We start from the raw sequence: 12,645 nt of genomic DNA, 5'->3' as shown, positions 1-12,645 counted from the left end.
AGCACTCCAATAAAATACATATATTGCAATATTATCTATTGCGTATATATTTAGTTGTCATAAATCTTATCATCATCATTAGCCATCTCGATTGCCGTAGATTGCAGCGCAGTGCAAAAGTCGGCATGGCCCGTTAGAAGTTCTGTGTGTTTGCTATACATATGTATTTTCTATATGTACACACAGATATCATCTAGCAGCAGCAACAGCAGCAGAGGCAGCAGCAGCAGCAACAGCTCGTGTGTTGTCGATGATAAGCGCAAATAGACAAAACAAACACTCGAGTCGCTAACAATTATAAATGATTAGATCGCTTTTTGGAGCATTCACTTTGTCCGGGTCTTTAACTGTAACTTTTGTGTGTACAGACATTCATACATGTATGTACATATATACATATTTGATAGATGTGATGATGTTGCGGCTTCTCTTGTGCAGCACCTTAGAGCCATGCTTAACAGTTCGCTACACACACATATATAACTATATACACATATATGTAGACATGTATATCTACATACATATAGACAATTGTTACAGAGCGGGTTCATTATCTCGATGACTCAGGGCGAGTGGCTTACAGGCGTGCTTTAAAATAAATTATTCACACTTTCTTGCTGCGACGGCTGCAGTGCGAAGCTTATCTAATCTGGTCAAGTTGAAATAGCCTCTACACTTTTCTCATTTTGGGTCTTAGATCTGAAGTACAGACATTGGCATCATTATAAACCCACCCACAGCCAAGGGCTTCGGTTTTATTTACATAGGCAATTTTGTAGTATTTGTTGTTTACAAAATGTTAACATTAATTCAGTTGTGTGGAAGCATATAGCGTAATATAGGTGTAATATATATATATATATATATATCTATACATATATAAGTATTTAATAGCTAAATGGACTATGCAATTTAATTTCTCTTCTGTTTTATTATTAACATAAAATTTGATCAACCAAAATTAGGCTGAGTTATTCGTAGATTCCTGAAATAGTTAATCTCGCAAGATTTAACAATGAATTTGGCTTACATGCACGCATGTGCATACATCTGTTTGTTTTCTTTTTCCATTTTTCCATTTTTGTTTATCATAGTGTTTTCTTTGCCTTGAGAGTCCAAGCTGTTAACAAAAGGAAGTTAAATTAAAACTGAACTAGTTGAACAATAAGTAGATATCCAATATATTAGCAATTGATCAATCGATTGGGGGTCCATTCACATTTAAACAACGCTGTCAACGCTGTTGGGCTCATGATCTCGTTCTCGACCAGCGCGATCTCGAGATGCTGCCGCAGCACCAATCAGACGAGGCATCCCCGCTGCTGGCTGTTGCTGCGGTGGCTGTTGTTGCTGTTGCTGTTGCAGGACATGACGAGCTCCACCGATTCCAGCGGCGCCTGCATCGTTATTGTTGCGATGCATAAAGTTTCGTATATTCTCTTCCGTATAGTCGACAATACGACGTTTCTTGCGACGCGCATATTGCTTCTGCTTTAAATAGATTTTCAGCATGCCCTTTACCGTGATGAAGGTTAGACCCCCAAGCAGTGTGCGATGCAACGTGTTCTCAACTGAATCGAATAATATGCGACCTACAATGCACGATATTGTAGGCAACAGAAGAGCTCCGCAAAATATTCGCGTTGCGGAAACTGGATCAGAAAGTGCGGGCGTAGCTGGATTAGAAGAAGTGGGCAACTCCTCCTCCTGTTGATTGCTGCAAGGTTAAATTCCATTAGAGTAACCTTTGAGCTTTAGAATATATGAAGTACTCACAGGTTCGGATATATAAAATTTACAAAGGGAAACTTGCGCATGACGGTGCCGCGATTCCGTATCAAACGTAGTAGGGCATCTTCCCAGCGGATTAATCGGCCCAGTACCAGACCAACTGGTATTGCGGGCAGACCAATGAGTAGTATGAGCGGATCGCCAGCTTCCATTATAGACATGCCATGTTCATGACCAACAATCTGCATGCATCAATATTGTCGTGATAATAAAAGTTCTTATTATTAATAGACTCACCTGAAGGAACGTCACAGCTCCATAAGTCACTGCTGTCCAATATAAGGAGCCGACAAAAAAGCCGGCTGCTAGGAACGGACTCAATCGCTTGACCAGAGTGTCCATGGCTTCCAAGGCACCACCCAGTTTACCCATTTGGGGGAACACAATAATGTACTCGGTTTGGCATTGCGGGCAGGATACAGAGCGCAGCGAACTGCCCTTTTGTGTCTTTTCATCGATCCAGCGATACAGGCAGCTCTGGTGAACCCATTTTGTTGTGCCGCGACACTGGCAGGGCTGCACCCACGCAGCCAATCGATTATCTTCATCCGTCGCAAAGCAAATCCAACAACAACGTTCCGTATCGACGTTCAAGACTTCTCGAGCTGTTGCTGCAGCTGCTGCTGCTGCTGCGGCTGCCGCTGAAGCAGTTCCCACCGTATACCGTTCGGTATTATCCAGTTGGGTAATTGTTGACTTTGATGTGCTTGGCACTGGTTCCATTGTGACTGTTGTGTGATCGACTGTTAAAAGTTCATTGCCGGCCTCTGTTTCGGTAGCAGCGTCGGCAGTGGGCGCTGCTGCTTTATCATCCATATCGCTGCAAGTTTTTCGACATTTATAGAAATGTGTATTTGTTTTCTTTCGCAATTTGGCAGGTAGCTATGATTTAACTCACATAGAAAATTTAAAAAACTCACTCGTTCAGAGTCTGCTTTCCTTACAAACCAAGTATTAAACTTAATTTTCAACTTTTTCTACAAAATCTTTCTGAAACTAAAATATATGTGAACTAGAGATGAAACCGTGCTAATATTTGTTTACTTTTTTCATACTCACGTGTACTAAAAATCTCTTTGTTAGTTTTAATATCAGAGCAATGATCAATTATATATATTATTTAATATATTATGACATTTCATAAAAATACAATCTATACATGGACTATATGTTTTAGCGCTCTCAAAAATTGTTAGAATAAAGCAACAAGTACTTATTTTCGGTATTGCAATTTACAACAATCAGACTAAAAATACTGAGCAATAGAGATGGGTAACAATCGATAAGTACATCATCGATTTCGTGAAATTTGGCCACCAAGGCCATTTTGAGTAACTCCTGTTCTACCATTTAGTAACTCATATGCCTTCAATAATTTTGAATGTATAGACATTATATGCTTATTGATGCAGTTTCCAGCAAAATTTTAATTAGCAAATATAATAACATTACAAAGAAAGCCCGGGTGTATATATCAATTTATCAATGAATCCCGTTGGCTTTACCGGACTACCAATCCGGCGACGGCATCTGCTGCTAGTCCAGTTCGCTGTTAGCGTTTTGTCGTCGCGTCGGTCTGCTCTGCACATCATCATCATCATCAAACCCTTGCATCAGCTGATTGAAGATATCGCCAAACATGCCACCAAGTCCAGAGGGTCCAGCATGCACCTGCTCTGGTTGCTCATCGAAATACGTCACTCCAATTTTCGTCAGATATTTCGTGAAGGACGTGTCGCGCTTTAAAGAAGGCTCATACAGTTTACGCAAGGCGCGAAACCCAACCACGCTCTTCGTGTCGATGAGTCGGAACAGAAAGTAAAGAAAATTGACCAGTGGCTCATTGTAGGGAAACTCATGCCTCAAAAGCTTCGGATGGTAACGTGTATACTCGGTGAACGTATCTTCAGCCGTTTTGCGATCCTTCAATGACAGCTGCTGCAGCACAGCTTGCACCAAAAACAAATCCACTTCTCTGTGAAAGCCCTTGCTCTGACTTATTTCAATCAGTACACGTCCACAGAGACTGCCGTCCTGACAGAGTAAATAATGATGACGCGCCGATTCAATGTTGCCTTCTGTCCAGAACACATGTGCTATTAGTTTGTGCAACACCGGATGTCCGAACTGACCATGCAAAGAGGTGCTCCATTTCACAACGCGGTGCTAAATATATTAAAATGTACATAAGAAAAGTTGAAAGTGGTTTAATTTTGTAGTATTGACATACGATCAGAGTCTCGCGCTCTACTGTAGTTGCGCTTAAGCCGCGTATTAATCCACCGAGTCGGGGCACCCATTCGAAATTGTCCGCGTCCTCTGGTTGTGGGCCACGCTTCTCCAGAGTATCTACCAGCAATAAACACAAGTCCGCAGCACTACTCTCCTGCTCTTTCTCGATTAGTTTCTGTGCACCGTCATATAGCAAATCTAAGCAGTCCTGGTAACGTTTCTGGGCCGTATAGCGAAAATATAACGTCCGATACATCATATGGGCTTCATAGAACTCTCCCTCCGCCAACGAATGAGACAGCTTTGCAAGTACGCGACTGACACCCCGCTGATTGGCATTCGAGCTACTGCTGCTACTGGCGCTGCCAACAGGTCTTTCGGCTTCGGCCGTTGTCATTTTAACGGTTAACTAAGAGTTCAGTACTGTTTTAAAATATATGTGTTTTTGTTGACGGAGGATGATTCTAAATTTTCTTCAATAATATAAGATTATTTATGGATGGATACTTTATGGTCAGACAAACGATTAGTATCGATAGCTCGGAAAAAGTGTGTTGCCACACCAACGAATATTTTCCTGTTCACCCAAACGAAAAAATCGGAGCTGTTGAAATTGCAGCAACAAAAACCACAACAAAACAATTGCAAAAATTCAACCCAATGGAAAGCGATGGAGCGGAAAAAAATACAAATGATGTTCTTGCAGCGTGCGGCGAGAAGCCCGACACCCATACTTTTCCATCGAATAAATGGGTGAAACTGAATGTGGGTGGAAAAATTTATACAACAACAATTGATACGCTCGTCGGTCGAGAACCTGACTCTATGCTCGCGAGAATGTTTCTACAGGATGGTGGTATGATGCCCAGCGAAAAGGACGAACAGGGCGCGTACTTGATCGATCGGAGCGCTCGGTATTTTGAGCCAATTATAAACTATCTACGCCATGGTGAATTCGTCTGCGATAAACACATCAGCTTAAAAGGCGTTCTAGAAGAGGCACGCTTCTTCGGTATCTACTCGCTCGTCACACACCTGGAGGAAAAGCTAGAACAGGAAGAACCACTCGACGATAGACCATTGACACGTATCGATGTGATAAAAGCCATTATACAGACATCAGCTATTACGGAGCTGCGCTTTCAGGGCGTCAACCTAGCAGGAGCTGATTTACGCAAACTAGACTTTCGGAATATTAATTTTAAGGTAAGGTGGCTGTACTATGTATATAACTATAATTTAGTAAAGTATAATCTCTTTGATTATTAGTATGCCAACATGTCGCGTTGCAATTTATCACATACAAATCTGAACTACTGCTGCCTGGAGCGTGCGGATCTTCAGTATGCAAACCTGGAATGCGCTCAATTGGTTTCAGTGCGGGGTCTTTGTGCCAACATGGTAAGAATCGTTCACTTATGCATATTATTCGGGCATTTAGTCGTGTCCAAGAATACACATATTTAATTTTAACCTTTTGTTATTGATCTCAGGAGGGCGCCAATTTACGTGGCTGTAATTTCGAGGATCCTACGGGTGTGCGAACCAACCTGGAGGGCGTTAATTTAAAGGGCGCTTGTTTAGAGAGCAGTAATATGGCTGGTGTTAATTTACGCGTAGCAAACCTCAAAAATGCAAATATGAAGAATTGTAATTTACGTGGCGCTTTGCTGGCTGGCGCTGACCTGGAACGCTGCAATTTGTCAGGTAGCGATTTGCAGGAGGCGAATTTACGTGGTGCTAACTTAAAGGACGCTGAGTTGACACTGATGGTTACGCCACTACATATGTCGCAGGCCATACGTTGATCTGAACGTGCCTTTAAAAGCTTAAGGAACATCACCATGTGCAATTATTATCAATATATATTCGGTCCTCGTATATGATGCTTGGTCTTAGTTTAGTTTTTGTACATACTTTATTTTGACACTATATACATATACTAAATAAAACAGTATTAAATACAATATTAAGTAGCTTTACATCAATATCCAAAGTTTTATATTTGCCGCATTTTGTTTGAATTCCCTTTCCTTTTCGCACTTAAGTCATTAATTTGCATCTATCGATATGTAAATTCATGAAAGGTGGCAGCACCACACAATAAAAAAATATCAAAATTATAAAGTTATCATTTACACAGGCATTTTTAAACAACTATAATTAAATTACAGAGAGGTTAAATGAAATAATATCAATAGTAATACTGTAATATCAGCCACCCATATCAATTAGAACGGTGCGAACTAACTAGTTCATCTGTTCCGCTGATTCAGTAACTCTTTTTTTGTACTCCTAACTCAACACTAGAAGTCTGATTGGAAGATTTGCTCTGATTTGCAGAAGAATTATGCTGAAAACGTGTCACTTAATTGTGGCATTGGCTGCCATAAGCCTATTAATTGCAACGCAAACTGTCGACGCCGACAAAAGGCAGAGCAAAAAATACAGCAAAGAGGCAAACAGCCCGCATTTCAAGCAGGTCATCGACGAAAAGTATGAGCCGGAAATTCGGAATCTTCAGCGACCTTTTCGTATAGCCAAACTAAATTTAATCTGGTCAAAGGCGCAAAGCGTAAGTCATAAGTAGTGCATATTGTTTCAAAAATATTTAAATTTCCTTTATTCTTGTCAGCGCTTGACTGAAACTAAAATAAAGTCTTTGTACATGGAGCTAAAAATCCACGATAAAGAGGAGATCGCGTGGAAACAGCTAAACTCGCAGCACAAAGACAAAGATGGACTAAAAGAGAATGAGCTACGTCAAAAGCTAATTGGAATCATGAGCACCTACGACTTGCTGGAACATTTTGAGGACACACAGGATGTGGAAAAAACAAAGCCCTTTAAGGTATGTTTGATGTCTTACAGCAACAGGTTGTAATAGTAATTCCGCTTTGTAGAAATTCCACGATCCCGAGGAAAGGCATAAAAATAAAAGTCTTTTCAAGGACAAGAAACTAAATCGTCTGTGGGAGAAAGCCGAAATTTCAGGATTTACAGCTGAAGAGATGAAATCCCTCAAGCAAGAGTTTGATCATCACCAGGACAAAGTGGATATGTATTACAGTTTGCTAGAGAACATTGGCACTTTGGATATGAACAACCATGAAAGTAAGTTTAAGTAAAGTTTAAAAGCAATCAAGTTGTTAACTTGTTTGTGTTAAAGATGCTATAAACACCGAAGATCTGGATACATACAATCTCATTTCCAATGATCCTAATGAAAATGAGATTAAGACGCATGAACAAAACGTGAAAAAGTTTGAAAGTGATATGAATACTCTGCGTGGACATCATGTTGGCATCAAAGATCACTATGATCGACTTGAGCGCTTGGTATCCACTGGCCCTCACAGCCAAGAGTTTATCGAGCCCAAGGTGCAGGGATTGTGGCGTGTGGCACAGGCCAGCAATTTCACTGACAAGGAACTAATGTCCCTGAAAACAGAGCTGCATCATTTTGAGAGTCGTCTCCTAAAGCTGCGCCATCTACATGCCGAGCATGCTCTGCACAAGGAGAAGTACAAGGTATATAATAAAATTACAATTTTAATTATATATAATTATAAGACTTGCTTCTTTTATTAGGATGAAAAGCACAGGGACAAGAGCAATCGGTTTGAAGATATAGAGGAGCAGCTAAAGAAACAAACGCGCAAAGTCGAAAAACTTCAGGAAAATATTGAAAATACTATTTTCAAGCATACTGAACTTTAAGTAATTCTTCGATAATGATGATCGTGCCAAATGAGCAAATTATTTGTAGACAAATATTTGTAATTTTCAAAGCAATTGCTTAGCTTAGAATTAGATTTACTAACCTTTTTGTACCAAAACTATTGCAGCTGAAATCGCACCTATTGTATAAATGAATTAAAAATCTCATGAAGTGGAAAATTTTCTCTGTGTATCTCTGGCGTTGCCACACTTAAGGCATTTGGTGTTGCTTGCGTGTGCATTTTTCATGTGAATGGCAAATGGAAAAATCGTAAATAACATTGCAACTGCAGCAGCTCTAGCGAAAACTATGTGAAAAATCAGTTGAAATTGTTTTAATTGTAAAAGTGCAATGCATTTAGTGACGTCCCATGGGGCAATAAAATCGTGTTCTTGTTATCTCTAAGCATACATAGCACATATGTATATATATAGATGTAGGCATGGTGGAGTCTAAAAAATTTGGCAATTTGGAGGCCTACACATATCTCCTTGTGACGCTAAATTTAACGCTAGCGCTAGTTGTAATGTTTTTCAATTGTCTGTGCTGCAAAAAAAGGATACCAAAGTGAGTAAATTGGACCAGAAGTTGTGACTTCCACCCAGGTACCAACACACTCGGACAGCGCTGCACTGCACGGGTGAAAGTTGCGTCCCAGTTCCAGTTGGATGCACGCGCGCCAAAAACATGAATGTACTAATTATATCCAATGTATATGCATTTCCACAGAAATGATATGCTCGGCCTCGAGGGCATGGTGAAGCTGAAGAACCCCGATGAAATAATTGTGGTCACTAGCAACAATGCAAATTCAATTGCGATTGCGGCAGCGACAAGCAACAGCCTGGTAAACAATAGTGAGTCACAAGCAGAGCTAAATGCCTCAACAGTCTCGAATGCTGACTCAGAAAAGAGGTGGGTGCTCAGCTGGTGTTTTTCTGCCGTTCCTACGCAAATGACATTCAATTGCATTAATTGTGCCTATTCCATTCCAATGGCAGATCTAGCACAGCGGCGCATCGCAGCTTGCCCGACATACCCGTGGCGGAGAGCAACGACAATGGCTCTGAATTGTATGAAACGGTTGCCGACAAGCAGCTGGCCAATGCGCATAATCAAAGTCGTACGTATACATCTCCCCTTTGTAAATGTGTACTAATCCCATATTATATTGTTTCGAGCAGCACAGCCCAGTTTGAAAAAGCAAACGAGCGTGTCGCAGCACAGCTCCATTAGCCAGGCGGATGATGTGAGCTCGCCGTATTCGCGTGTTAAGGGCTTGCCGCATGATTATGCCAAAGTGCGTGCCACCGAGCATCCATATGCCCAACTCAATGCACCGTCCACCTCCAGCTCAGCTGTAGCAGCAACAGCAAAAGCTTCCAGCAGCAAAGCTGCCTGTTCACAGCATGGAACCGACTCACTGCAGCGTGGCTCACAGCTCAACGGCGACTCAACACAGCACCTGAACGATGAGTCGACGTCCCAGGTAGAAATACCGGCAGCATCAGCTATTGCGGGCATGATTTCGGCCAGTCAGGATCTTCCTTATATGACGCCACCCATTGCAAATCAACATTTTAGTGGCGATTCACAAGACTCTTCCAGTGAGTGCATTCACATGGATTTTCTTATAGGCATATATTTATTTTTTGTATTTTTATAATTCGCAGAGGGCTACACGAGCATAAGCGTCCGCGAGCCGTTGGCCAATATTCTGGCCCAGCAGCCGCCAACTAAGCAGACGGCTAGGAAAACAACGCTGACGCGAGACGTTAATGACTCGCACTATGCAACTGTCTCCGACGATTCAGGTTAGTCATAAAGTGGATTATTTTTGAATAGCTGTGATCCAATCCCTATATATTTGTAGATGAAACCTATGCGGCTATTGAGGATCCCAATAACCGTCATATTCCAAACGCCACCGATATTTATACAAGCGGCTCAGAGACCTATGCACAAATACAGCCGATGCAGGCTAATCCCATCGTAGTGGCCGTTGAGATCAACAGCAGCAGTAGCTTGGCGGCAACGAGTGCTGCGGTATCTAACAGCGGCCCATTGAATCACAGCTCTGGCTCTGGGTCGGCACACCGAGTCAGCAGCAACAGCATGGATCACGCAGTGCCCGTTCCTCCGCATATGGACAGTCTGCGCGCACAAATGCATTCTCGGCAAGCATCTTCCTCGTCCTCTGTGTGCAATTTGGGATCGCCCAAGCCAGAGAAAAGACAGGCGAATTCACCGTTGCCACCGACGCCGAAGGCAAGTCTGAGTCAGTCGCAGGGCTTACATCATCTCCACTCAGCAGCGAGCAGTAGCAATCTTACATCCGGGCGCAGCTCTGTTATCTCTGTAATAGAAGCCGGAGGCGAGGGCAACATCGATTCGAATGATGTGATCAATACATCTCCACAGCGCAAGCACAGCAAGAGTCTAAGTCCATCCAAAGATGCTGAGGGCAATAGAAACATCGAGGGCATGTACGCCAAGGTAGGAACTAGACTGGTAGAGGCAGTCAGCCATATTATAAAGATTCTACTCTTGTTTTGCAGGTCATGAAAAAGCACAAGTTCTCCTCCCATCAGCCCGAGATGCTTGGGGTGAGTCCCTTGGATAGTGCGGCCGCGGCGCTTCTAATGGACTCACAAGCTCCAGGCGCTGACAAGAGTCGCTTACGCAGCAATAGCTATACCGCTAAGGATCACGGGTACGAGACGATACCCGCGGATGGCCAGAAGCAAGCGCAAAACCAGCTTCCACACGAGAATCGCAAGTCGGACTGCTATGCGGCTAGCATGCTGCAAAAGGAGCGCCAACAGGAAGCAGGTAATAGACTGCAGCCACTCGCGACCATCAATGCTTCCCAAATACTCTGTCTAACTACCTAATATGCCCAATTTGTCTCCTCTCTTATCTCTTTCCTTGTATCTGGTTTGTTTGTTGTTTCTTATTCCTTAACCCATGCCACAATTCAGTTGTTTTGCCAAAATGAGAAATTTGCGCGTTTCGACACTTTCGTCAGTTCTTGTTTGGAACTGGCTGTGGTTAGTATGATTAGAATAGAATAGGATTACGCTTCTTAGGCATACAGCTTGAGCTCTTCTATACTTTCGTCAAGCCATATATCATTCGATGTACTAACATTTTCATTCCTTGTATCGGTTGTAGCAGCTGGGGGTCAGACGCATCCCAACAACAGCAGTAGCATCAGCGTTCAGGTTAAATCTAGTTCGCCCAGCACCAGCACAAAGCACTACGAGACTATAAACTGCCCACCGTGTCCGAAACCAAACAGCAACGATCCTGGCTACGAGCAGCTGCAGACGGCGCCCAACGATGATGATGCAAAGAAGTCGGACTATGATCCCAACTATGAGGTGCTGAAGAGTCGCGCCCACTCTGATGACGGCTATGCCAAAGTGCTGGAAAAGAAGCCGCCGCCCGACGATGTTGTGGATAGCAGTGGCGTCTACAGCACCATACCTGGCGCCGATGCGAATCACAACTATGCCAGCATCTTGGAGACAAAGGCGCATCTGGTAGCGGTGCCCAATGAGACGGATCACTATGCACGCATTGCGGAGACCGTGACGCTCGCGTCGCCCCTCACGCCCAATTCATCGTCCATGGCGAACAGCTTGTCCATGATCACCGTGACCACCAGCACCAGCATGAGCTCACAACAGACGGTCAGCTCCTCGCAGTATGAATCGCTGACAGGCACGGGCAGCGAAACAGATCCCAACTACGAGTCGGTTTGCTATCTAAATGCCACAACAACAACAACAACCACAGCGACGGCATCGACAACAACCAACAACAGCAGCAACAACAGCAACAGTAACAGCAGCAGCAGCAACATGGATCACGGCTATGAGCGCCTCGAGTCGGACAACAATACGCAGGCGAACAGCCCGCTGAGTACGCCCAGTGAGCAGCAGCTGGTGGTGGATGATTACTTTCAGGTGTAGCTATAACAACAGTGGGGCTGCATGCCGTAGAGAGCTGGATCTCGTTGAACTATATTCACAAAGCACACACACTTACATACAGACACAGACACAAAGAGACGCACACACACACCCTAGCATTTTGTTTTGCTTAGCAATAGTTTTTATTTTTCTTAACGCACATATCACATTGGATGCACAGCAGCAAAGATGGAGACAAAGAATAAATCTTGGATAAGCGTGTGTTGCATGCGTTTTATGCAGCTCCATATCGGCTCGCACTTTAGACCTAGTCTAGCACTAAGTTATATAAATAGCATGAACTTTATGTACAAAGTATTTGTATGTTAAGCTCGATAATACGTGCAAGCGGCGTATAAGCCCATATGCTCTCATGTCTTATATCTACGTATATATCTATATACATATATATAGGTATGTACGGCTACATACTATATAATACAAATACCAGTGCGTCCTATTTTATTTAAATTGAATGCAAGAACAAAGGCGAGGCGATTTCAATTGATTAGAGCCACGCAGATAAAGCAGAAAGAGATATTGAATAACGCAAAGAAAAACAAAGTCAGCAAATCGAGGGAAGATAACTATATTATAGATTGTATATTTTTTATATGTTGGCATTTTATTTGCTGCTTTTTTACTTTATTGATATCGCCTGGGCATACGGCCGCATATGTACATATGTATGTGCAGCCCATTAAATATGATTATACATACAAACATAATGTAATACTGGCAGACAGGCCACAACAATGTTAAGAGTAAATTAAACCCACACAAAAACAATTGCAAGTATTCAAGCCACAAAAATAATTAAGCTAAAAGTTGAATAAATTATTGATTACTGTCAGCTGAAATGTTTTAATTTTTACAAATGGAAAGCTGAAAATGTTAAAAAGTAACGCTGAATGGGCCAATGGA

At 42.5% G+C, this 12,645-nt stretch overlaps 5 protein-coding genes across 9 annotated transcripts; 3 read left to right on the top strand and 2 right to left on the bottom strand.

The window, feature by feature from the left end:
- Positions 1–719: 719 nt before the first annotated feature.
- Positions 720–3,001, bottom strand: LOC108619666 (E3 ubiquitin-protein ligase MARCHF5). 4 transcript variants are annotated; one of them, XM_089462089.1, is made up of 5 exons: positions 2,851–3,001; positions 2,690–2,787; positions 2,029–2,611; positions 1,777–1,973; positions 720–1,717 (listed from the first exon to the last, which is right to left on the bottom strand). In XM_089462089.1, the coding sequence occupies exons 3-5, from the start codon at positions 2,605–2,607 to the stop codon at positions 1,222–1,224; spliced, it is 1,272 nt and encodes a 423-aa protein (XP_089318215.1). In that variant the 5' UTR covers positions 2,608–2,611; positions 2,690–2,787; positions 2,851–3,001; the 3' UTR covers positions 720–1,221. The 4 variants fall into 4 exon arrangements, with proteins under 4 accessions (XP_089318215.1, XP_089318216.1, XP_017871850.2 ...); XM_089462090.1 differs by having other exon boundaries at positions 2,712–2,787; XM_018016361.2 differs by lacking the exon at positions 2,851–3,001 and having other exon boundaries at positions 2,712–2,842.
- Positions 3,002–3,183: 182 nt separating this feature from the next.
- LOC108619710 (Golgi to ER traffic protein 4 homolog) lies at positions 3,184–4,420 on the bottom strand. The gene is made up of 2 exons (XM_018016451.2): positions 4,022–4,420; positions 3,184–3,957 (listed from the first exon to the last, which is right to left on the bottom strand). The coding sequence occupies exons 1-2, from the start codon at positions 4,418–4,420 to the stop codon at positions 3,328–3,330; spliced, it is 1,029 nt and encodes a 342-aa protein (XP_017871940.1). The 3' UTR covers positions 3,184–3,327.
- Positions 4,421–4,518: 98 nt separating this feature from the next.
- On the top strand, positions 4,519–6,013 carry LOC108619694 (BTB/POZ domain-containing protein KCTD9). The gene is made up of 3 exons (XM_018016426.2): positions 4,519–5,229; positions 5,293–5,424; positions 5,517–6,013. The coding sequence occupies exons 1-3, from the start codon at positions 4,519–4,521 to the stop codon at positions 5,829–5,831; spliced, it is 1,158 nt and encodes a 385-aa protein (XP_017871915.1). The 3' UTR covers positions 5,832–6,013.
- Positions 6,014–6,072: 59 nt separating this feature from the next.
- Positions 6,073–7,923, top strand: LOC108619702 (alpha-2-macroglobulin receptor-associated protein). Its single transcript, XM_018016439.2, has 6 exons — positions 6,073–6,201; positions 6,367–6,598; positions 6,659–6,874; positions 6,927–7,137; positions 7,193–7,554; positions 7,615–7,923. The coding sequence occupies exons 2-6, from the start codon at positions 6,374–6,376 to the stop codon at positions 7,741–7,743; spliced, it is 1,143 nt and encodes a 380-aa protein (XP_017871928.1). The 5' UTR covers positions 6,073–6,201; positions 6,367–6,373; the 3' UTR covers positions 7,744–7,923.
- Positions 7,924–7,996: 73 nt separating this feature from the next.
- Positions 7,997–12,574, top strand: LOC108619628 (uncharacterized). 2 transcript variants are annotated; one of them, XM_018016323.2, is made up of 8 exons: positions 7,997–8,311; positions 8,474–8,659; positions 8,746–8,867; positions 8,929–9,351; positions 9,418–9,558; positions 9,618–10,240; positions 10,303–10,576; positions 10,922–12,574. In XM_018016323.2, the coding sequence occupies exons 1-8, from the start codon at positions 8,187–8,189 to the stop codon at positions 11,719–11,721; spliced, it is 2,694 nt and encodes an 897-aa protein (XP_017871812.1). In that variant the 5' UTR covers positions 7,997–8,186; the 3' UTR covers positions 11,722–12,574. The 2 variants fall into 2 exon arrangements, with proteins under 2 accessions (XP_017871812.1, XP_017871804.1); XM_018016315.2 differs by having other exon boundaries at positions 10,919–12,574.
- Positions 12,575–12,645: the final 71 nt, after the last annotated feature.

The sequence above is a fragment of the Drosophila arizonae genome, chromosome 2, assembly GCF_054131065.1.
Source record: "Drosophila arizonae isolate 15081-1271.41 chromosome 2, UAZ_ARI_1.0, whole genome shotgun sequence".
NCBI lineage: Eukaryota > Metazoa > Arthropoda > Insecta > Diptera > Drosophilidae > Drosophila > Drosophila arizonae.
Note: the sequence above shows the minus strand (reverse complement) of the source record. Positions and strands in the feature narration are given on the sequence as shown.